This window comes from Pelodiscus sinensis, chromosome 1 (assembly GCF_052426305.1).
Source record: "Pelodiscus sinensis isolate ZL-2025 chromosome 1, ASM5242630v1, whole genome shotgun sequence".
In the NCBI taxonomy this organism is placed as follows: domain Eukaryota; kingdom Metazoa; phylum Chordata; order Testudines; family Trionychidae; genus Pelodiscus; species Pelodiscus sinensis.
The window spans coordinates 55959293-55985064 of record NC_143052.1 but is presented as its reverse complement, the minus strand read 5'-3'; the positions used below and the strand labels follow the sequence as shown (position 1 = coordinate 55985064).

The window sequence follows — 25772 nt, the reverse complement described above, 5'->3', positions numbered from 1 at the left end:
CGAAATAAGCTATTCTGGAAGATATCTTCCGGAAAAGCTTATTTTGAAAGAAGCTTGCAGTGTAGACATACCCGTTAGGAAATATGGTTTAGATTAAATTACTGTATCGAGACCTTCTAGTGCACAACTAGTTAAACACCTATACTCAAAAGGTATCAATGGTTTGCTGTCAAACTGGGAAGATCTATCTAATCGGGTTGCCCATGGTATTGGGATCAGTATTATTTAATATTTTCATTAATACTTGGGTAATGCGGTGGAGAGCATGCTTATAAAATTTGTGAATGTCACCGAGCTGGGATTGCTTGCAAGCACTTTGTGGGACATGATATTAATTAAATATTATCTTGATAAATAGGAGAGTTAGTCTCCAATCAACAAGATGAAATTCAATAGAGAAGTTCAAAGTATGCACTTAGGAGAAAAAAATTAAACACACAACTACAAAATGGAGAAATACCTGGCTAAGCAGCAGTACTGCAGAAAAGATTTGGGATTTATAGTGGATCACAAATTGAATATGAGTTGTCAAATTAATGCAGTTGCAAAAAGGTTACTAACACCCTAAGGTGTATTAGCAGGAGTATTTGTATGTAAGACAAGAGAGGTAATTTTCCTGCTTTCCTTGACACTGGTGAGGCCTCAGCTAGAATACTTTGTCTAGTTTCTGGTGCCACACTTAGGAACAATATGGACAAATTGGAAAGAGTCCAGAGGAGAGCAACAAAAATGATAAAAAGTTTAGAAAATCTGATCTATGAGGAAAGGTTTAAAATAAACGGGGCTTGTGTAGACTTGAGAAAAGAAGATAGGGGAGTGTGGTGGGGGGCAGCAGGAAGGTCCCGATAGCAGTCTTCAAATATGCTGTTGTAAGGAGGATGGTGTTGTTTTCCATGTCCACTGAAAGTCAGACAAGAAGTAATGGACTTAATCTGCACTGAGGGTCAGAGTTTAGGTTAGGTATTAGGAAAATCTTTCTAACTATGGGGTTAGTAAATACTTGAACAGGTTATGAAGGGAGATAGCGCATCATCACTGGAGCAGGTTTTTTAGAGCTGCCTAGACAAACACCTGTCAAAGATATGCTTGGTCCTGCTGTAGCACCAGAGGTTGAACCAAATGACTTTGAGGTCGCATCCTACATTCTATAAATCTGTGATTCCATGTCACACAGATTGAAGTCCCCCTTAATAACACAGCTGTGTTCCCCTACACAAAAACAGATAGGGGATAGGTGCTTAAAAGCCAGTCATTTGTTCTCTTGTGTGATTTAGTGGTCTGCAGCAGACATGAGCCAGTATTCTCTGTTGTGCTGTGTCTTTTGTGGCACTGACTCATAAACATTCAAAGACACTTGTTTTTAATTGCCAATGTCTCAGAAGCAAGTAATGCCATTTTTTACATGGAGTGCTACTTCCCTCCCCTTCTGCCTACTTGATCCTTCCCAAATAGATTATAACCATTTGTTTTAACATCTAACTTTTCTGATCAGGTTCAGAAATACCACCTAGGTTGAATTTCTGCTAATAAATAAGCATTTCATATTCCTCCTGTTTAGTACTTACTCTCCTAGCAAGTGAAAACATTTCTCAGAACCTGAAGCTTACAGTACAACTGACTAGCAGCATTGCAAGAATTACTATTCATAGGGTATATGGAGAATATAGTAGATGGATAAAGAACTGGATTGTATAGGTTGTATCTCCTTAACCAAGACTCTCTGGTCCAGCAACATCTATGGTCCTGTAGGACCACGGTTGTTTCTGGACTACAGAGCCCAGCTATAGGGAGGTCTGACTGCAGGGCAGAAGAATGGTGGAGGGCTGGCAGCTCAGTATCAATGGGAAGGGGGCAGCTGGTGCAGTGGGGAGTTCTGGCCCCAGCAGCCAGGCAGTAGCGGGGTCGGCAGCAGCCATAGAGCTCGGGCCTGGGTCCTGGCCCTGGCCAGGCAGCCTTGGCCCCAGCAGCAGACCTCTGGCCTTGGCAGCTCTGGCCCTGGTTACGGAGCTCCGGCCCCAGCAACAAATAGCCAGGCAGCTCCAGCCCTGGCCGCAGAGCTCCAGTTCTAGTGCACTTTGTTGTAGTGTTGTAGTATACTTTGTTGCTCAATACTCCTGAAGATTCTCTTGTTCAAAGCAGGAAACTCGGTTTCATATCCAGTTTCTATTTGCCCTTATAGAAAAAGGTGTACATGCCACACTAACTGTGGCCCCGAATTAATTTCTCTTAATTTTTTTCTTTCAAACTAGTGTTCATTGCTGCCCAAAGGAGCAGACTGTTTTCTATCTTCTTGTAAATTGTAGAAAAATGTTAACTAAATATAAATATGCAGTTTTGTAAGCTCTTTGGGGCACAGTCTTCATTATAGGTAGATGAAGTAAATGAGGCCAAGATTTTTTGACAGATGCATATAAACTGTAGTGCAATAAAATATTAAATAGTAATAACAGTTTATTGGTTATACAAATTTCTGTTTGGAATGTGAAGACTGCCTATGAGCCGCCTGAACTCTATCTTTTTATTTTTTTAGTGTACTCATACATGTGGAGATGGAATAAAGACAAGATTAGTGATTTGTCAGCTTCCGAGTGGCCAAATGTTGAATGATGAAAACTGTGAAATTCTAGAAAAGCCACCTAACATTGCACAATGTAATGTGCGTTCTTGCCCAGGCGATGTTTCATGGCAACGGGGACCATGGCAATCGGTACGATAGTATTCACTATTTTCTTTCTTTCTTTCTTTCTTTCTTTCTTTCTTTCTTTCTTTCTTTCTTTCTTTCTTTCTTTCTTTCTTTCTTTCTTTCTTTCTTTCTTTCTTTCTTTCTTTCTTTCTTTCTTTCTTTCTTTCTTGTATGTTTGATCACAGGGAGACAAAATTGTGTGGAATATATCCATTGTAGCTTTTTTAAGTATCTGCTCCCATTTAGTTAAATGGCAAACTTCCATTGACTGGTGCGGCAGCAGGATGTAAACCATCATAAGAAAGATGGCTGCTCTTCATCCTGGATTATAATACCAAATTAACAGTTTTTTGTGTCCTGGATGGGAGGAATCATTTTGGGATTTTAATTTTAAAATAAATACTATAATTTGTACTATAGTATTATCTACATATTTGTAACTATATTTACAGTATATGTAGATATCTAATGTGCAACATTCTGATCAAAGATACATCTAAGCATCAAATATATCTCACACATATGTATATTTTGTTTTCCCTGTAATCAGTCAATATTGTACTCTGTATTTTATGTATAGTTGTGTATGGTTTACATTTGTGTATATAACAGTGACTAATTAAAGATGTCTGTATAATTGTATAAGTAATTATAATAGAGTTCCTGTCTATATCTAACTGTCTATTATTATGTAAAAACAAATACAGTGATTACTATTAACATCTGTATAGTTCCCACTTGCAGATACTTTACATTATTGAAATAATCATAGTAGACCCCATGCTAAAGGACTATGTAGTATTCCTTATGTATTGAATACCATAGTAACCTTTATTAGCCAACATGCAAAAACTGTAAAGAGATTAATGGCAACCCACTGTAGGGTCTGGATCCAGCTCCACTGGGAGCAAGACCAGGATCACTATTCTATTAAATGTTACTTATACCAACAAGCTGATTTCATTTTATGTTTTTGATCAAAGAATGTGAAAATATTAATTGAACTTCAGCTTTCAATGTTAAAATATTTTAAAATAATTTTATAATCTAAATTTGGTACAAATATAAATTAATAATTTATAATAGTATCTCTCTTTCTTCCACTGTGCAAATTAGAGTTTCAGTCTTATGCTGATGCCTGCATGTCTGTCAAGAAAATCTTGCTTATAGCCTTTTATCAAATGTTAATTAGTAACTTGCAAACACTAATCTCTGCTTTTTTTTTGTTTGTTTTTTAATTGTAGAATTACATGCTGAAGGGGTAAGCAGAACTTTCAGCATATCACTGACTAGAAGTTTAATGTTTGTTCTTTTTCAGTCTCCTGAAATCACTTACTCCCAGTCTTTTCTCTGGGTGCTGCTGCAGATTGCACTGCAGTATGTGGAGGTATATCTAAACAGCAGTGTTATTTCGGATTAACTGACGTTATTCCAAAATAACATAGTCCGTGTCTACACTACAAGCATTTATTTCAACATAATGTCAAAACAATGTCGAGCTGGAGGACTTCTAACTCCAACTCCCATAACCCTCATTTTATGAGGAGTAAGGGAAGTTGGAGGAAGAGTGCTTGTTCTCAGACTTCCTGCAGTGTAGACAGCGCCAAAAGCTGAAATAAGCTATTTTGACTTAAGCTACACAATTGATGTAGCTCAAGTTGCATAGCTTATTTTGGCTTTAGCCCTGATGTATAGACATGTCCTGGGTGGCCTCACAGTCATAAATGGAATGGTGATCTAATGTAGCATAGAGTCAGTCTGTTGAGAAAGTGGGGCCCAAGTAAATGCCCTGTTTATACCATATGTGTTGTAGTTTGGCAGTGATTTTCATATTTTATACCTCAGATGATATAAAGTGGATTTTATATTTTTCAAAACTAATCCATATGGTTTTAAATGACACTTTTTACAACCCAGTGGGAACCTTTACTTGACCTTCTCTTGACTCCATAGCCTACTGAGGTTCTGTGGTGATGTTTACATCACCCACGTATTGCTCATTGGGTGTTGCTCCAAAAGAAAGCATTGGTCATCAAAACCTGTAGGGGGACCAAAGATGAAAGTATATTCATCTGTGCTTCTTAACCTTGTTGTTGGGAGTATTCAGGACGTGATACTATAAAGAACATTAAAAAAAATATTTCAAAACATCTTGCTTAGATGAATGCACATTGTCTGGAATTTTTTATCACTATGGGTATGTCTACACTTGCAGCCTATTTTGGAATAGGGCTACAAATGTAGGTATTCAGAATTGCAAATCAAGCCCAGAATTTAAATATCCCGCGCTTGATTTGCATCTTTCTGGCCGGGCGCCATTTTTTAAATTTACAAACCCAGAATAACTGCCCGCATCTACACATGACAGTGAAATGGGTGTTCAAAATAAAGTCCTATTTCGAACTACCTATTAAACCTCATTGCTGGAGGAATAACAGGTAGTTTGAAATAGGGCTTTATTTCGAATGCCCGTTTCACTGCTGCGTGTAGACGCGTGCAGTTATTCCGGGCTTGTAAATTTCAAAAAATGGCGCCCGACCAGGAAGATGCAAATCAAGCATGGGATATTTAAATCCTGGGCTTGATTTGCAATTCCGAATGCCTACATTTGCAGCCCTATTCCAAAATAGGCTGCAAGTGTAGACATACCCTAAGGGCTAGAATGTGTGCATTTGGCACTACCCTTAGATAGAGTGGTGTGAAGTTGCAGAGTGCTGGAGAAGTACTAGGAGTTTGTCTCAAAAGCAGAAAGCCGACTCTGTGCTCTCCAGTGCATTGTAGTGTGCACCACTGCTAACTGCTACACTTAGAATATTTCTCCACTCCCACCTCACTGGCTCTGCTGACCTGTGTATAATGAAGGGTGGGGAGAAGCTATGACTTTGCCTTCCATGTGTCATTTTGCAGTACTATACAACCTCAGATGAGCGTCTGGTAACTGTCTTGTGATCTCTGGAGCTCTTCGAGTCTGCCTTATCTTCACCTTGGCCCTCATATTTCCCTACCCCACTCCTCTAAAAGCTCAGAAGGAACTACGTAGAATTTAGTTCTCCTTACTTAAAAATTCTTAAAAATATTATTGAAGAACAAGTATAACTGTGGGTAAGAACATATTATTATTTTATATAAAATGGTGAGGTATCTGTGTCCTACTAAAGAGGAAGGGGTAGCAGTTGATGAAGTACAGATAGGAATAAAAGTGAAACTGTCAAACAAAAAATAGTCCCATTCAGTTATATCACACGAAGGCAAATTATATAAGTGCTTTTATTATAAATACTAGAAGTCTGAGTACTAAGATGGGTGAACTGAGTGCCTGATGTGACATGAGAATAATGAAATAATAGGTACCACAGAAATGTGGTAAAATTATGATAATCAATGGGACATGGTAATACCAGGGTAAATAATATGCAGGAATGGCAGAGTAGGTCACAGTGAGGATGGGGTGGAACTATATGTGAAAGCTGATGTGTTGAAGAGCCAACAGAGCCTGGTGGTTACAGCCCTCCCCTGAGATATACAAATTCCAGGACTGAATATTTACTTTTTCATGATTTGGAATAGGAACCTAGACCCAAGTCTCCTCCCTCAGACTATAAAGCCTCTCTCTGACCCAATGAATGTTTAATTATTTATAAAAATACGAATAGCTTCAACATAACTGATTAAGAATAATCCACCCTAGAATTAAATTAAGTATTAAATATTCAATTTTAAATGAGAAAAAAGTGTGATACATCCGCATTTGCTATTGGAACTAAGTATTAGGTAGCATTCATTTTAAGAATTCCAACTGTTCTGCATGTCTGAGAGCCATCTGCAGCTGGTCAGGTATCTTTCTTACCAATGGATTCATGTGTAGAGCCGAGCTTAATCAGGTATTTGTCTTCTCCTTAAATAAAGACAAAATTATAGTTTTGTTTTTAAAGTAAAGTATATTCTTAGGATATTTATGCAGATCGGATAATATACCCCTGGCATGCCAGTGGCATCTTCTGTTTATTTTCTTCTATTATTGGGCAAATATTTATACATGCAACTGTCATTAGAATGAACTGTTTCTATAGTTAGTTTTTTTGTTTTAAATTTTTTTAATGGTATCACATACTATCATTCTGTCACAAATTTTAAAGCCCTCTAGTGTTCCAGGTTTTCCCTTTAGTCATTAACTTTAGAATTACTTCATTGAAGAACTCTATCTTTGCACTAGTGGAAGAAATGTAATTTTATTTTATATTTATGAATTGAAGAAAATTTTTTAAAAAACTGAGGTTCCAGTCCTTCTCTCTAAGAACAAGGGCAGCTCAATGGTGCATAACTAAATAGAAATAGTTATTTGCTTTCATTTTAATGTGAATATCCTATTATATTTCATAAAAGTGCCTGGATTCACTTCTGTAGTATATAAAGAGTATTTATATCTTTAATGTTAACCTTTTATATTAAAAGGGAATTCAGGATCAGAAATCATGGTTTTCAAAACCAGCTACATTCCTATACCTCTACCACTGCTGCTGCATATTGTCAAACTTCAAAATACCTCATTACTGATACAACATTTTTAATATCACGTTAACTGAAATCTTTAATGGTAGCATATGCTGTTTATTCTTTAAAACTCTGTGGGAAAAGAATGCCATTTAAGAAATTAACTGATAATATATGCTACTATTCAGACTATGTTATACAAAGGACTTGAAATAGTAGACTATTAACTATATCACAATTTTTGTTAAAATGGATAAAAATTGCTATTTCAGAAATTCCAGAAAGAAGATTTGTATATGTTGGTTTTATTAAATTTAGAGTAACTGCATCCATTTGATACTATATTATTTCTGTAGTTTAAAAATAAATAATTTATAATTTATGTCTGATAATTTATTATGTTGATGTGACTTGGTGTCTGTGTGAAATACAGTTGCATTTTAACCCTTGTTTGTTTGACCCACGTGTTTTGTGGCTTTGTCTGTGTTTATATTTAATGTGTGCTTTATTAATGCATTCTAATATTTGGGCTTCTTTTTCAAAAAAATGTTGAAATTAACCACTACTGTGGAAAAATGTGTTATTACCATTGAGAGATATTTGTATTGTAATGAATTTTCTATCACTTTTCAGTAGCATTATTTTCATAGGGGGAAATGTTAAGGAATTCCTTTTGTAAAATATTAAAGTTTGTTATATTATAGAACTTGTCATGGCTTTTATACCTGAACCTAAAATTTATTACTCTTATTGTTGCCACCAGAAAGCTTACTTAGGCATAACAGCAGCAATTAATGAAGTTTGGGAGGTAGACATGAAATATCCAGGTTGATGCATGGTCTTTAGAGATAAAACAAAAGGATGTTGGCAACAGATTTCCTTGTATTGTAGCTGTAATTTTAGGTTCCAGTCCTGTTCCTACTAATGTCAGTGGCAAAAATAATACAAAACTATACTGACAATATTTTAATGTTATTTATTATGTTAATTCATAACAACACTGTTAATTGTTATTACACAATGTCAAAAAAGATAAAAAAAATGGAAGGATAGAGAAATGGACAATGAAAGTTATATCTCTGGAAAGACTTCCGTATGGGTAGAGTTGTAAAAGATTTGGACTGTTTCATTTAGAGGAGAGACAAGCAAGAGGGATTAATAGAAATCAATAGAATAATGACTATCATAGAGAATGAAAAGCAGGCACTTTTGTTTATCAATCCTAGTCCTACAAAAACAATACAACATTTACTGAAAATGAAAAGCAAAAAGGTCCTAATTTTAAAAATTATTTTTTTTAGAAAGGCTAGGACTTTCAAAGGCCAAGGGAATTAGACAGTCATTTCTAAATAGGAGTTTGACCTGGACATGTACCTTTCTATTGAACCTTTGAAAATCCAATCACAGTTCAGGATCAGCTTGTGGAACTCAACATTGCCACAACATATGACTAAGTACAAGAAGCTTAACAAGATTAAAAAAGTACAGGTTGAACCTCTCTAATCTGTCACTCTCTGGTCTGGAAACACCCATGGTCCAGCATGATTTTAGTTAGCTGGATGTCTACTTTTCATGGGTATGGCCAAGTGTCCCGTGGTCCCATAAAGTATGTTAAAGCCACCAGTCCTAGCTCTCGGTGTTCTGTGCTATTATTTAGCTCTAATTTACTCCCTAAATATCCTCTAAGAGCCTAGTAAGCAGTGGAAGTCTTAGTAATGCTGCTAGACAATATTGACCTCCTATTGTTAGGAAAATTCGTTCTGAACCAGTCAGGTCCCAGGACTGCTGGACTAGAGAGGTTCATTCTATGGTTATATTAGCTATGTTTAAAATATATAAATGATGGAAGCATTCCTGCTTTACGTTATAAGGTGATCACTGATTTTCAGGGTTAGCAAGTGGGTAGATTATTCCACAGTTGTCCATTATGGGGATCATTGCTTCTTTCTCTGAAGATTCAGGTAATTATCATTATCAGGAACAGGCTGTTGTGCTAGACAGGCAACTAGTTTGATGGGTTTTGGCTATGCCTGTGTTTATTGAATTGCCAGCTGAAACATCTTAAGTCCCAAATCTTCATACACTTACACACATGCTTACGTTTAAGCATATGAGTATTCTCAATGTGTAAACTTGTACATAAGTGTTTGCAGGATTGGGACCTAAATAATAATATGAAACTGAATATGAGACTGAAAAATACAGAAGAATGTACTAGGTTGAAAAGAAAATGGAAGACGACATAAAGAGGTGGGTGAAATATCGTAGATCTCATTACTTAGATTATATAGAAATATATTTTGTTCCTTTTACTTAACATTTAAAAACAAAATAATTATACTATTTTCCCTATTTCTTTAATTTACATAGACTTTTTAAAAATACTGTATTACAATGAAACTATGTTTTGCAAGTTTATGAAGACTGAACTACTTATCATGACTTAATACTTATTCATATTGGTTTGGGATGGTTGAGTTATCATTTTGCAAGGTTGTGTGTCTTTGAAACTATGACTTAATATATTCTGAACACAAAAGGGTCTATTTAAAAATGCTCTTCTATTATGATTCAGTGGGATTTCATAGAGGAAAGTTTGTAAACAACTTTAAACTCTTGATATCAAATTTGCTTTTAAATGCAAGATATTGTAATGCCTAGATATAATGAACTAAGATAAAGTGGTACAATTAATACATTAATAGAGATGGACTTGGTCTGAACATCTGGCACTGTTGTGTAGCTTGGAATCCAAATGCTGATACAAATATGAGAGCTGGCTGGTATTTCTGAACCCAGATTCTGGATCTGAACACCACAAAACTTTGGGAAGGCCAAATCAGTATCTAAATACTACAATTGGGTTTCATCTCTAAATTATACAGATGTAGAATAAAACTCATGACTGTTTTGATATGTTGTAACGCGTAAATAGCAGTTTTGACTGGAGTGGACATTAGAGTCTTCAAGTGATTGGACGCCACTCCTGGTGTATATGTTCCCCATATGCACAAGGTCAGGTTCTTTTTGCCTGCACATTAGATGTCCTCACATTGGCCATCTGAGAGCATAATGGTTGGAGTTAAACCCAGATCCTTAGAAGTATTAATCTGCCTACTTTCATTGATTTCATTAGCTTTCAACCTAAGTATTTTTGACGATCTGCAAGAGGGCTTAGTTTTTTGTTCATTGACTTTGTAAAAATAAAATTAAATAAATGTGACAGATTGCTTAATACGCTACTTGGAGATGCCCAGATTCTACAGTAGTGAATGCAAAATAAAAAACAATATAGAATAGAAATGGACTGTAAAATAGAATGGTTCATAAATTACTACAAAATCTATATAAAATAGAAATGAAATTCAAACTCATGGTTTGGGGTCCCTGAGGGAAGTAATATTTTTAAGAATGGGTGTTCAGCTGCATGAAAACATAAAAATCATAAAATACTGGGGCTCATTTACAATATTCCTGTTTGTACACTCCAGGATGATATTAACCTTTTTAGCAATTGCATTACATTGTTGACTCCTATTCAGTTTGTCACCCACTAGGGATGTTAAGTAGTGGTTAATTAGCTAATTGAATAGTTAATGCAATTTGAAGGGGGCGGGGAGAGTGCTCACTACCGTTGCTACGGGTCTGCACTTGAAATATAGTAAGAGCTACATTTAAAGTGCAGTGCCACAGTGAGGTGAGCTCCTAGGGCTGGTGTGAGCTGGGACTTAATAGTCCTGGCTTGTGCGGCTCTGGGAAGGCTGCAGCTTTGCCTCTCCTGTCCCTCCCCTCCTCTCCCGCACCATGGAGACAATGCTGGGGTGTACCAACTTTTAAGCCAGCTCCCCCCAGCATTGGCTCCTGTTTCCCCTCCTCACTGCTGCCTCTTATACAGAGGCAACGTGAGGGGGAAGTGAGTAGTCGAGTAGTCACTCAACTACCAGATAAAGCTATGCTTATCAGATAGTTGACTACTCAACTAGTCACTTACATCCCTACAACCCACTGTAAGAGCCAGAAGCCTTTTAGCACTATTGCCTCACCAATTATTCCCCCTTTTGTATTTGTGCATTTGATTTTTTTTCTTCCTGTGTATACAGCTTTGCATTTGTTTTTATTGAATTTTATCTCTTTGCTTTCAGACCAGTTTTCCAGCTTGTTAAGGTGGTGGTTTTTTTACTTCTAGTCTTGTCCTCCATATTGCTAGTAACCCTATCCATTTTGGTGTCATCTATAGATGTTATAAACCTACTCTCAAATCTATTGTCCAGTTAATTAATGAATATATTGAATGGTACCAGAATCAGGACAGACTCCTGCAGGGCCTCATTAGGTATTCTCCCACCTGTGCCACTGGCTATAAATATGTTATGAACTAAGCAAGTTAGAGCCACCTACCAATGTGAGAGCTCATTCTACTAGAGCTCAGGCTTCCTGTTTGAAGAACACCCCTATTTCTCAAATCTGTAGGGAAGCTGTATGGAGTTTGGTCCATAGATTTTCAAGACACAGTTCTTTTGATAAAGCCTTCCAAAAATTGTGCCCATTTTTGATAGGCCTATCCTGAAGTAATTTCTTGGAAGTGGGTACCAAGAGTCCTGCACAAATAATCACAAAACTGCTTTTTAATCCCCAGAGACAGAACCTATGTGGACAATCACTTGAGAAGAAAGAGGTGTCATTTAGCTTACATTTACTGTGGTTATTTGAGATGTATCGTCCATATAGATTTTCCAGCTGCCCTCCTTCCTTCCACACCACTACAAATTCCTACTTTTCTGGGATAATGTATTGGCAAAAGAAATGAGGGATGGTTGGCCCGTTCTGCCTTTATATATTGGGCTGAGGGGCATCAGGATGTTTAGGACATAAGTGCTGCCCCAACGAACATTGCTGGTCCAAAAAAAGTTTATGGGGCACATGTGCACCAATGGTGGAATAAAGGTGGATAAAGTTTCACAAAGATACGCAATTACTGTAGGGTAAGTAGTTGTTCTTTTGGATTCCTGATACTACACTGCTGAAGTACATGAAAGACTCCCATTGACCACAGTGGAGCAGGACTGGACCCATAGTGAAGTATACTGTGGAAAAAAACCAGTTTCCTAGTCAAGTGTTACATATTGTTCCATATGATGAGCAAAATCCCCTGTGTTTTTCAAGACCATTTAAACACTCTCAGCATGTACTTAGTTAATATATCTCTGTTGTGTCTGTGAAGATCTCAAACCTAACCAGGAAAAGGAAAGTATAAAATAAGAATTGAACTGAGTGTCTGAGTATTTCTTAGTCCTTGTGATAGTGTGCAGATTTTCTACAGCTGTATTTGAATAAATATGACACAAAGATGTAGTCAGCATTGGGTCCCTTTGTATACAATGCAGTCACTGCCCTGATCGTGCAACCACTTCCACATTCACTTAACTTTAAGCACAAGTAGGTATTGACTCAAGTGGGTACTGCTTATGTACTTTAAAGTTTAGCAGGATAGTGGTCTCTATTAATATAACAAACAACAGGTGGAATGGTGTGTGAGATGAAAGGGGAAGAAAATGTTTTTAATGTGATACAATTATGTATTTGCTGTCATAGAAATTTTCATCACTTTGTAGCTATACAATGTTATTTTTATTCTGCATGCTTGTGTATTGCAGATTTAAGTAATAAATGTACAGTAGTTGAAAACTCTAACAATTCTATACAGTATTTCTAAGCTTTCCCCAAACCCCAAATGCTAACTAGTTTTTAACAGAATTAAAAATATGAAAGTTTACATTTCAGGAAGCAGGAATGGAGGCTCCTCAAGGAATCTATTTTGAAACACTTGAAAGAGGGGAAAGTGATCAGGAATACTCAACATGGATTCACCAAGGGCAAGTTATGCCTGACCAATCTGATTAGCTTCTATGATGAGATAACTGGCTCTGTCAACATAAGGAAGTCAGTGGATGTGATATATCTTGACTTTTGCAAAGCTTTTGATATGGTCTTCCACAATATTCTTCCCAGCAAGTTAAGGAAGTATGGATTAGATAAATTGACTGTAAGATGGATAGAAAGCTGGCTAGATTGTTGGGCCTAACAGATAGTGATCAATGGCTCGATGTCAGGTTGGTGGTTGGTTTCAAGTGAAGCGCCCCAAGGATCAGTTCTAGGGCCGGTTTTGTTCAACATCTTTATTAATGACCTGGATGAGGGGATGGATTGCACTCTCAGCAAGTTTGCAAATGACACAAAGCTAGGGGAAGAGGTAGACATGTTGGAGGGCAAAGACAGGGTCCAGAGTGACCTAGACAGATTAGAGGATTGGTCCAAAAGAAATCTGATGAGGTTCAACAAGGACAAGTGCAAAGTCCTGTACTTGGGACGGAAGAATCCCAAGCATTGTTACAGGCTAGGGACCAACTGGCTAAGTAGCAGTTTGTTAGAAAAGTACCTGGGGATTTCAGTGGATGAGACGCTGGATATGAGTCAACAGTGTGCCCTTGTAGCCAAGAAGGCGAATGGAATATTAGGTTGCATTAGGAGGAGCATTTCCAGTAGATTAGAGAAGTGATTATTCCCGTTTATTCAGCTCTGGTGAGGCCACATCTAGGCTACGTCTACACTGGCATGATTTTCCGAAAATGCTTTTAACAGAAAACTTTTCCGTTAAAAGCATTTTCAGAAAAGCACATCTAGATTGGCAGGATGCTTTTCCGCAAAAGCACTTTTTGCGGAAAAGCGTCCGTGGCCAATCTAGACACGGTTTTCCGCAAAAAAGCCCTGATCGCCATTTTCGCGATCGGGGCTTTTTTGCGGAAAAGAAATCTCTGCTGTCTACTGGCCCTTTTGCGCAAAAGTCTTTTGGAAAAAGACTTTTGCCCAAACGGGAGCAGCATAGTATTTCCGGAAAAGCACTGACGATCTTACATGAGATCATCAGTGCTTTTCCGGAAATTCAAGTGGCCAGTGTAGACAGCTGGCAAGTTTTTCTGGAAAAGCAGATGATTTTGCGGAAAAACTTGACCGTCTAGACATAGCCCTAGAGTATTGCGTCCAATTCTGGGCCCCCCCACTACAGAATGGATGTGGTCGCATTGGAGATGGTTCAGCGGAGGGCAACCAAAATGATTAGAGGGCTAGAGCACATGACCTATGAGGAGAGGCTGAGGGATTTGGGCTTATTTAGTCTGCAGAAGAGAAGAGTGAGGGGGGATTTGATAGCAGCCTTCAACTTCCTGAAGGGAGGTTCCAAAGAGGCTGTGATCAGTAGTGACGGATGGCAAAACAAGGAGCAATAGTCTCAAGTTACAGTGGGGGAGGTCTAGGGTGAATATTAGGAAAAACTATTTCTCTAGGAGGGTCGTGAAGTACTGGAATGGGTTACCTAGGGAGGTAGTGGAATCTCCATTCCTAGAGATTTTTAAGTCTCAGCTTGACAAAGCCCTGGTTGGGGTGATTTATTTGGGATTTGGTCCTGTGTTGGGGAGGGGGCTGGACTCGATGACCTCCTGGGATCTCTTCCAGCCCTAGGATTCTATGATTCTAGCCAGTTAGCAAGTTTCTCAAAGTGGTTTAGCGGACTACTTTGAGAAATTGTCTAAACCATCCTTGCAAGGTGTTTGTCTAACTGGCTCTTGAATGAAAGAGATTCCACAATCTCTCTAGGAAATTTATTCCAGTGCTTACCTACCACTGACAGCAAGTTTTTCCTAATGTCCAACCTAGATCACCCTTACTGCAATTTAAGACCATTGCTTTTTGTCCCATCATCAGAGGTTCAGGAGAACACTTTTTCTCCCTTGTCCTTGTAGCAACCTTTTATGTACTTGAAAACTGTTATCATGTCCCCTCTCAGTCTTCTCTTCACCAGATTAAACAAACCCATTTTTCATGGGTCATGTTTTCTAGACTTTTAATCATTTTTGTTCCCCTTTTCTGGACTTTCTCCAATTTGGCTAGGTCTACACTACAAAGAAAAGCTGGAAAAAGATACACAAATTGCGAAGTGCAATTTGCGTATCATTTTCCGCTTTTCTTTCTAAAGAGACTTTTCCGTAATTTGGCTTGTTTACACAGTGCCAAATTTTGGAAAAACCTCTTTTGAGCCATCCCTTCTTCCTTGTGAAATGAGGTTTACAGGGATGGTGAACGAGCTGCAGTCTGGATGTAGCCTGAGTCCACATATTTCCTGAAATATGATGCCCAGAACTGGACCGAATACTCCCAATCAATGTGGATTACAGTGGAAGAATTGTTTTTTGTATCTTACTTATAACATTTCTGCTAATACATCCCAGAATGATTTTTGATTTTTGCTTGTGATCCACGATGACCTCAGATGCCAGTCCTTTCCTATTTTGTATGTCTGCCACTGATTGTTCCTTTCTAAATGGATTACTTTGTATTTTTCCTCATTGCATTTCATCATATTTACTTCAAATTATTTGAATTTTAGTCCTATCCTTCAAAGCGCTTGAGGCCTTCCACACTTGGTATCATATGCAAACTTTATGAGTATAATCTCTATATCATTATCTAAATCATTGACGGAGATATTGAACATAACTGCACCAAAACTGCGTGCAGGAACCCACTTGGTATGCCCTTCCAGCTTGACTATGAATCACTGATAACTCCTATCTGAGAATGGTTTTCCAACCAGTTGTGCACCCACCTGATAGTAGCTCTATCTAAGTTGAATTTCCCTAATTTGTTTATGAGACGGTCGTGCAAGGCAGTATCAAACGCCATATTGAAATCAAGATGTACCATGTCTACTGCTTCCCCCTTACTCTGTCAAAGAAAGCTATTAGTTTGACGCAATTTGTTCTTGAAAACTCCATGGTGACTTGTTACATATCACTTTATTATCATCTAGATGTCTGTCCATTATCTTTTCCAGTACTGAAATTAAGTTGATTGGTCTGTAATTCCCCAAGGTTGTCCTTGCTCCCATTTTTATAGACTAGAATTATATTCCCTTTCCAGTCCTCTGGAATCTCACCTGTCTTTCATGACTTTGTTACTCAGAGGCCTCAAACTTCCAGTTCTGGTTCTTGCCCAATTTCTTTTCTGGTAAATCTGTTCTGTCTGTGTCTGAAGGCACCTTTCTGCCAGGGTGAAATTTTGTACTATGTATGTGTGGCGTGATGGAGAGGAAATGGAGGTCTAGTTGAGAGTATAATATATACCTTGCATTACCTGGAGATGGAGACACAAAACAAGACCGAATCTAGAACTATAGTGCAATGTTATATATTTGACAGAAAGTTTATACTCCTAACATGAGATTTTCAAAAGTGCCAGCATAGGGCTAACTAATTTCCCTTTGAATTCTTACCATTTTTTTGCCATTAATTTCAAAAGGTGTAGAGTTAAGACAGTACTGATTGCTTTGAATATTACACTTGTAGTATATATTATAAGTTGCTTACTTGCCCTCAGCTGTCCGTTCCCATGTTTATATTTTATTAAATTAAATCATGATAAAGATTTAGGTACATGTACAAGACTTGTGATAAAGGGATACTGATTAGCAATATTGCTAAACTATTTTTGAACAAATTAGTAAACTGATTGCTTATCATTTTTAATATGTATTATAATTAATTTCAGTGGGAGTTGAAGATAAAAAAAGCAGCACAGAGTGGTATGCAAGATTCTTCATATCACTTAAGTCCAGAATTTTGGGCTGCACGTGAAAGAGAAAAGTGAGTGATCAAAGTAATGGCAGAAGAAAGGAATACATATGGCTTGTCTAATTCAAAGCTGGTAACCAGATGTCATGAATTGAAGAGCGAGTAAGGCAGGAATAATAGCTGTATAATTCCATTTTTTCCATAATAAAGAGAAGAAATGGAATCTAAAAAAAGGAATATTAAATGAGGTGCCAAATGTGACACTCAGGAAATAGTAAATGCTCTCTTTAAATATTAAAAGCGAGAACAAAAATCTAGCATAGTTGGGGCACATATAGGCTACGTCTACACTGGCCCCTTTTCCGGAAGGGGCATGTAAATTTCACCAGTCGTCGTAGGGAAATCCGCGGGGGATTTAAATATCCCCCGCGGCATTTAAATAAAAATGTCCGCCGCTTTTTTCCGGCTTTTAAAAAAGCCGGAAAAGAGCGTCTACACTGGCCCCGATCCTCCGGAAAAAGTGCCCTTTTCCGGAGGATCGGGGCCAGTGTAGACGCTCTTTTCCGGCTTTTTTAAAAGCCGGAAAAAAGCGGCGGACATTTTTATTTAAATGCCGCGGGGGATATTTAAATCCCCCGCGGATTTCCCTACGACGACTGGTGAAATTTACATGCCCCTTCCGGAAAAGGGGCCAGTGTAGACGTAGCCATACACAGCAGGGCTAAAGCCAAAATAAGTTACGCAACTTGAGCTACATCAATTGTGTAGCTTAAGTTGAAATCCAAGGTAGAATACTCCTCCCCTGACTTCTTTTACTTCTTGTAAAATGAGGATTATAGGAGTCAGAGTAAGAAGTCCTCCAGCGCAACATTATTTTGACATTATGTCAAAATAATTGCTTGTAGTGTAGACGCGGACTATGTTATTTTGGAATAATGTTAGTTATTCCAAAATAACACTGCTGTGTGGACATACCCTTGATAGTTTTGTGCCAATATATAGTTCTCTTTAGATAGCTTAAGCCATGTTCAGGTATTTCAATTATAGAACCTTATAGACTACTGTTATCTACCCTATATATAACATAAGACCATCCCTAGTTCTGCCAGTGCTAACTGGGTACCTCTTCCAGAATAGCAAAAACCTAGAAAAAATAGTTTCTGGAGGACAGGTCTCAAATTCATAATTGGTTTGGAATTTTGAGTCCAGTATTCATATCTGTATATAACAAATATTGCCTCTGAAGGCTTTTTTAATTTTTTGTATTTGTTAGTCTGTTCTGTATCTGATCCATTTTCATGATTTTTTTCTTCTGATAATCTCTCTTTTCTGCCCCTTCTTCTGTCCTTGCCAGTCTTATGCTCGTCTTGGTTCTTGTCATTTTCTTCTCTTAGGCCATGTCTACACTGGGAAATGATTTCAAAATTACTAAATTCGACTTAATAACTCCCAGTTTAACAAAAACAAACTAGAGTGTCCACACTACAGGGAAGGCTCCGTTAATGTGGATGCATTACCTCGGACTTAGAGCCCCAGGAAGCATTGAGGAGTAATTAGTTCAAATTACTCTGGGGAGTAGTTATTTCAAAACAGTGGCACCACAGCGTCCATACTACCATTACTTTGAAGTAACTATTTCGTAATTTGCATTACTTCATATGAAAAGCAAGATTACAGATTTCAAAGTAAGTGGTCCGTTATTTCGAAATAACAGGCTTGGTAGTGTGGATGTTCCTCTTATAATCGACCTAATGGGGGTTATTTCGAAAGAAAGTCCTGGTATAGACCAGGGCTTACTGTCTGCAACACAATTTTCCATCTGGAATTTTCTTAATAATACATCAACATGCTTATGAAACAATGTTCTCACAACATGAGATACCACATTTTCTGATGTTTTGCAGTATATTCTAACTGTAAAATGGGTTTTGTGTTGATTTGTATTCAGCTTTGTGACAAAATCCAAAATGTTATTTAAATTCAATTTCATGTTATGAAATTTGGATTTGAATGAGCACTTTGGGTTTTAGCTTGGACATCTATGAAAGGCTGGTGTTTATCTTTTATTAATCCTCTATCTCTTTCAACCAGACAGTCTTACCCAATGTCATCGGTTTTCACTCTATGGTCACTCCCAGCCAAAGCAGACCACAATTCTTTAGCTGAAAGAACACAGAAAAAACTTCATATAAAAATTGGAACCCAATCTTTTCACCAGAAGTAGTTAGTAAGCATCACAAGTCCAAAGGCACCATTTATAAAGGTTTTGGGAGTCATTACCCCCCCCCCCCCACACACACACAAAAATTTGAACCCCTGGATTTCACTCTTAAAGCCCATGCCCTTGCTCCACAGGCAGCTCTTAACTGGTCCCAGCTTTACCTTTGGGGCAGGGAGTTTGTTTATAAAAGAGGAAGGAAGGATGATTAAGATAACAAAAAGCTTGTCAATCAAATAATTGAAGTATGGTTAGATCACCATGAAAACATTGCTGGGTACTGCACTTAAAAGATAGGGGGGAAAGTAGGAATCAATAGCGATATGCTGCAGGGAACTGCTCTTAAACATCTCATTAATGTTCTCTAAAAAGGCTAAAGAGATGTGGCAAAATTTGCAGATAATACAAAATTACTCAAAATAGTTAAGTCCCAAGCTGACTGTGAAGAGTTACAAAGCTGGGTGATTGGAATTCAGTGTTGATAGGTGCGAAGTAATGCACGTGGAAAAATATAACCCCAACTACACATACAAAAATGATGGGGTCTGAAATAGTTGTTACCACTCGAGAAAGAGATCTTGGAATCATTGTGAATAGTTCCCTAAAAACATATGCTCAATGTGCAGTGGCAATCTAAACAGCTAACAGAATATTGGGAACGATTACAAAATAAATAGAAAATAAGGAACAGAGTAAGGAACAGCTTCCATATGAAGAAAGATTAAGAAGACTGGGATTTTTCAGCTTGCAAAGGAAATGACCAAAGAGTGTGTGGCAGGGGAGGGGTATGTTAGAGGTCTAGAATAAGGAAAAGTTATTTATTCCTTCATTAACATAATATAAGAAGTTCATCCAATGAAATGTATAGGCAGCAGATTTACAACAAACAAAACAAATTATTTCTTCATGGTCAACCTGTGGAACTCTTTCCCAGGAAATGGTGGAGAGGCCCAAATGATAACAAGGTTTGAATAAGAACAAAATGCATTCAGGGAGAAAAGGTCCATCAATAGCTACTAGACAGAGTGGACAGGGATGGTTTCGTTAGCTTACATTTGCCAGAGGCTGGGAATGAGCAAAAGGGGATGAAGGATTAGATTGTCTCTTCTGTTCATGCCTTCTGAAGCAGCTGGCATTGGCCACTGTTGGCAGACAGGATACAGGGCTAGAAGAACCATTGGTCTGACCCAGTATGGCCATTCTGATGTTCTTATCTAGAACCCAAATGTATTTGCCACCTGTTATAACTCGCTAGACCCCGCTCCCCTTCCGAAGCTGAGATAGAGTCCAGGAGTCTTGACAGTCTCTCTCTCACTCTCTCTGCTCAGTTAGTAACAAGTAAGAATATATATTAAAATTTTAAGGCTAACCAGTGTCCCTTAAGTGACTTGTCACAAGATGTCAGAATATGTTAGTATTAGAGAGCTAAGTGGGTCTAATATTTATTTAATTGTCTATATTTTATACAGAAATTAGATAGTGTTTCTGTAAGTTAATTGCTTAGTTATCTACCAAAAAACCCTGGAATTTTCCGGTGCCTTAGTAGCCCCTGAAAAGAGCTGGGGGAGGCATATACGAGGTCCATCCTTCCCAATTCACTGCTTGGCTTGTACTGAGCATTCTCAGTAACAGGCTGTGTTTACACTGGGCCACTTATTCCGGAAAATCAGCCGCTTTTCCGGAATAAGCTGCGAGCTGTCTACACTGGCCCTTGAATTTCTGGAAAAGCAACGATGCTCTACTGTACAAAATCAGCCGCTATTCCAGAAAAACTATTCTGCTCCCGCTCGGGCATAAGTCCTTATTCCGGAACACTGTTCCGGAAAAGGGCCAGTGTAGACAGCCCAGTAGTCTTTTCCGGAAAAAAACCCTGATTGCGAAAATGGCGATCAGGGCTCTTTTCCGGAAAAGCGCGTCTACATTGGCCACAGACGCTTTTCCGGAAAAAGGGCTTTTCCGGAAAAGCAGCCTGCCAATGTAGATGCTCCTTTTCCGGAAAAACTGAAAACGGAATAGTATTCCGTTTTAAGCATTTCCGGAAATTCATGCCAGTGTAGACACAGCCAGCCTCTGTTGAAGCCACTGTCCTCAGTCTGCCTCCCATGCTCTTACTTTTTCCTCCTATCATGCCATGCACAGGTCACCCCTCCACACCAAAATCTGAAATGGCACTTTTGTATAAATCCCTTCCCTTCACTAGTAGTTGGGAGAATGGGAATCAACACCTGAGTTTTTGTGGTCTGTTTTTGACACTCCTGTATGCTAGACTTTCTGTGCTATTGTTGGACCACAATAATAGCATTAGCCCCTTTTTTTAGGGATTTATCATTTATGTAAGGCTGAAACTCAGCCTTTGTTTTCAGTATGCACACAGATACTTACAATTTTTTTTAAAATCAACTCACTGACTTACATGTATTAGACATTAGCAAATAGAATATGTTATTTTCTTTTTTTTTAGCAGGGCTATTATCCCTTGTTCTAAGTTGCAAATTTTGTCATTTTCAAAAAATGGCATTTTTATATGCTCTTAATCTATAGTAAGAACACAGGAATTCAGAGGTGTCATTCTCCCTCCACCTACTTCGGTGTTATTCCATGGACTTCAGTGCAATGACTCCAGAATTACAACACTATCAGGCCTTTGGTATTTTGAAAGACACATGTTTCACCACAATTCTCTTAGTTTAAGAATATGCTCTATAACATATTTCACAATAGCTTCGTCTCATAATTAATTTGGGACCTATTGGTATTAAGGGTCTGTGCCTGGCCCTATTCAAAATAATGGCAAAGCTTTGCAATGGTTGCAGATACTCAGTTATAACTCATTTCTTGTGTTTACTCCCTGTGTTGGTGGATGTAGCAGCTGAGCTATTGACTCTTTGCCACCCAATGATTACCCTTGCTGGGGAAATTCTCCAAAGACCAGATAAACTGAATTCAGAAAAACTTTACACTGATAGTGTGAGTCTGAAGAATCAGACTCAAAACAATTGCACAGATACGAGTGAAGGTACAATTTGACCATAATCCTTATCACAAATGACAGTATGAAAGAAGGAATGAATCCAGCTTGATTTTCAGAATCCAAACTAGGTTTGTAGGACTAGCAGTTAGAACGAATATTTTACTTGTTAAAAGGGCACATTAATATTGGAAATTGGTTAAAAAATGAGACACCATAAGCATGTTGCCCTGGGACGCCATACTACACTCATTTTACCTCAGAGCACAAGGAAGAAATAGAGTCTCTAATTCATTAGGGAAGCTTACAGATTTTCTCAAAGCCACAGGTAGAATTTTCAGGACCTATAAAAAGAGGTCGTATAAGATTCCTAGCTCATACTCCTATATTTTGCACTTATATTAGACATTCATGAACATAAATGGCTCTTCCCCCCCAGCTCTTGATTGTTGCGACACATATAATTGTTTTTGCAACCTGGTCATTGCAAGTATTACAGGGAGAAAGGAGATAGATAAAGAGGGCAGCAACGGTATCACTTTCTATTGAAGTAAATGGCAGTTTGGATGAGGCAAGCAACAAAGATAATTATTTTTCCTTGCTTACGTTAGCTATAGCAGGAACATACTGCATATTATCACCAACATGTAATGTTTCTAAAGTGTACTTGATCCCAGCTGCACTTCCATTTTCTCATCTGTAAAATGAGGCTAATCAAATCTTTGTAGACTGCCTTGAGCACTACAAAGATGATGTTCTGCACACTGAGGAAGAGCAATGTAAATAAGGATTCCTGCACAGAAAGCACCAGTTGTCTCCCTTTTGCTTTCCATGTTCCCTTATGCAAACTTTCCTGTTTTCTCCTCCCTCCTACCTCCCACACTCCAATTCACATGCATTGTGTGCACACACACTTTCCCTATAGTCCCTCCCTGTTAAATAGCTATGCTGCAACAAGTAGGTTTGAAAATAAATATTTGGACTGAGTGTCATTTTGCCATTATTTTTCATAACAGAAGGTTACTCTTTCATCAGGAATAACATAAAATCTCCAACAAAGAAACTTAAGGTACGTCTACACTACAGTGCTATTTCGGGATACCGGAGTATCCCAAAGTAGCTATCCCATGTCTTCACAGCAAGCCGGTTATTTTGTGCTTGCTATTCCGACATCCCTGTAAACCTCTTTATAAAAGGAGTCAGAGACGTTGTGGAATAGCGCTTTATTTCGAAATTTGACGCTATGTAGACTGTGCCAAATTACTAAATAAGCTGTTTCAAAATAGCATGGAAATAAGATATGCAGCTTGTGTAGCCCAAATTGCATATCTTATTTCAAATCACAGTGCCGTGTAGACACACTTTCAATGAATGGGAAGGATGTTCCAGTGGCCAGAGCTCTGGACTGAGAGAACTGAGTTCGATTCCTTGCTCTAGAATGGAATTTTCTGTGAGATTTTATGCAAGCTGCTTACTGTCTCTGTGCCTTAATTCCCCATCTGTTAAATGGAGCTATTATTGTTTTCCTAGCTCACAGGTGTGTTGGTGGCTTGGTATATTAAAAATTGTTTTGAGACCTACTGATGAAAAATTCTACATAAGACATAGGGGTTATTACCCATAATTACCCAATTCTTTTAATGGGACTAAGGCACACGTGTTGTGAATAGTTAAGATGGCCACCTCAAAATAGCCACAATCTCCTATTGCTGACAGTGGAACTGATAACTCAAGCTGAACTTAGCAAAGATGGCCAATGCCTCCCCTTGTTTCCAATGGGAATACAGCCAAACTGGCCTAGGGAAAGGTGATTGTCCGATGCTTTCAAGAGGTAGAGCAGAACACTTCCTGGATCAAGAGAATGAAAGTGGTAGCTGTCTTTACTAAGGAATCCTGTGGATTTAGTCCTATTAAGACAAGGAGAGGACAGCTATTTTGGCAAAGGGCCATTTTTCATTAGTTTCTCTGAAGATGTTATAAGATTCTGCTGGAACAATAATTTTCAATTATGAAGGATAAAAGATAAATTAACTTTTAACCTAAATATTAGCCCATTGAACTAGATCAGTGGTCTCCAATCTTTTTATACCCAAGATCACTTTTTAAGTCTCAGAACAGGTGAAGATCTACCGCCCCACCCCTTCCTTGAAGCCCTGCCCTCTCTATTCTCCTGTCTATCACTTGCTATCCCCAGCCCTTATACACTCTGTTAAGCAGGGTTTATTTTTAAATTATGCAATACATAAAATTAAAATCACATGTTTATAGTTATGAAATAAATGGTTTGTTTTTAATTCATGCTATTTAAATGTCAAATGAAGCATTTACAATTATACATTTTGTTCTCTGCTATTTTGTAAATCTAAAATCAAGTATTGATAATTATATATTTTTTCTTCCAATAACAAAGTCTCAGTGTGACACCTGTAACTGAACAGTATCTGCTAGTGTCTTGAAGTCTGGGTTGTAGTCTGAGATTGCTAGTCGTATACAGTCCATCAGATGGGCATCTGTGATCCTGCGCTCAGCCTGGGAAGCTTGCTCCAGCATGGCTGGAGGGAAGAGAAGTGGCTGCCCGGCCAGCTGGCCATTGTGCTCAGCCAGGGTGCACCAAGCTCCATGTGGGCAAGTGCAGAGGAGAAGCCGCCGATCAGCTGGAGCATGGGGCAGCCTCTTTCAGCTGAAAGCCACAGTCAGCTTGCTGGGGTATTTCAGCCCTTCCGACCTCCCAGCTCCCACCATTCCTCGCAGCTACTCACCTGTGTTGTTGCTCGGTGAGTAGCTGCTCCTCAAATAAGGAAATCTAATGTAAATGTACTGTGCATGCGTGCAGTTCAGAGAGGGCTCAAGAGCTACTTTTAAAGCCCCTGAGATCTACCGGTAGATTGCGATCTACTGGTTGGTGACCATGGCACTAGATTCACTCAAGATTTGCCATCTGAAATAACTGAGATGAGATCACTAGAGACAAAAATTGGTCTTAGAATTCTAAATTTATAAAAGGACTAATTTTATAATGAATTTTAACTCAGTTTAATGGATTTACTGAAATTATCAGCAAATTCATTCATTCATTCTGTAGTAATTCTGTAATTATGAGTATACATTTCATTCTTCATACACAACAAATAGATTGAATGCCTACTTTTAGTGCAAAGTTCAAATCATCAAAAGTTATAGTGCCTCCAAAGAATGGATCAATTATTAAAAGAAAAACAAAATCATTAAAGTTTAAAAATTACAATCTTAAATATTTAGAGAAAATAACTCAAAGCACATATACTCCATGCAGGGGAGAATAATCTGGGAAAAGGTAATATAAAGAGGCTTAGAGAGGAGAGTGAGAATTGATAGCAAATCAGACATGAAATTACAATGTAAAACAGAAGCAAAAGAGACCAGTGTAATATTTGGGCAGCATTTGCATCCGCATCCCTTTCTATGGGTCAGTTTTTGCCATCCTTACTCGCACTGAGCTGTATCTTATACTGTAGTTGCATTTATTTCGGTGTTACTATACATGGAGTAAGGTATTATTCAGCTTGAATAAAGAAGGCAAGATCCAGCCCTAAGTCAGGTGATTCATCTTATTGAATCTGAAATATTAGGATCAGTTGAAAGATCTTCCTTGCTAGAAAACTATATTAGAGTGAGTTCGGGGGAAAAAAGCAACAAACATTGTGAAGGAGCAGCAGGGATTGTTTTATGAGGAAAGATGAAATAATTAGCTTGGCTGAAAAACAGCAAAGGGGAAGATGTGTTATTGGAAAAGAGGAGAGAAATTAAGGT

The 25772-nt window shown here is 38.1% G+C and overlaps 1 protein-coding gene across 5 annotated transcripts in view; it reads left to right on the top strand.

Moving 5' to 3' along the window:
- The window catches only part of ADAMTS20 (ADAM metallopeptidase with thrombospondin type 1 motif 20), a 192368-nt gene that overhangs the window by 137375 nt on the left and 29221 nt on the right, over positions 1 to 25772 (top strand). For all 5 annotated transcript variants that reach the window (XM_075930234.2, XM_075930240.2, XM_075930230.2 and 2 more), the window contains one exon: positions 2531 to 2707. In XM_075930234.2, coding sequence (XP_075786349.2) covers positions 2531 to 2707 — 177 coding nt within the window. The remainder of the gene's footprint in view (positions 1 to 2530; positions 2708 to 25772) is intronic.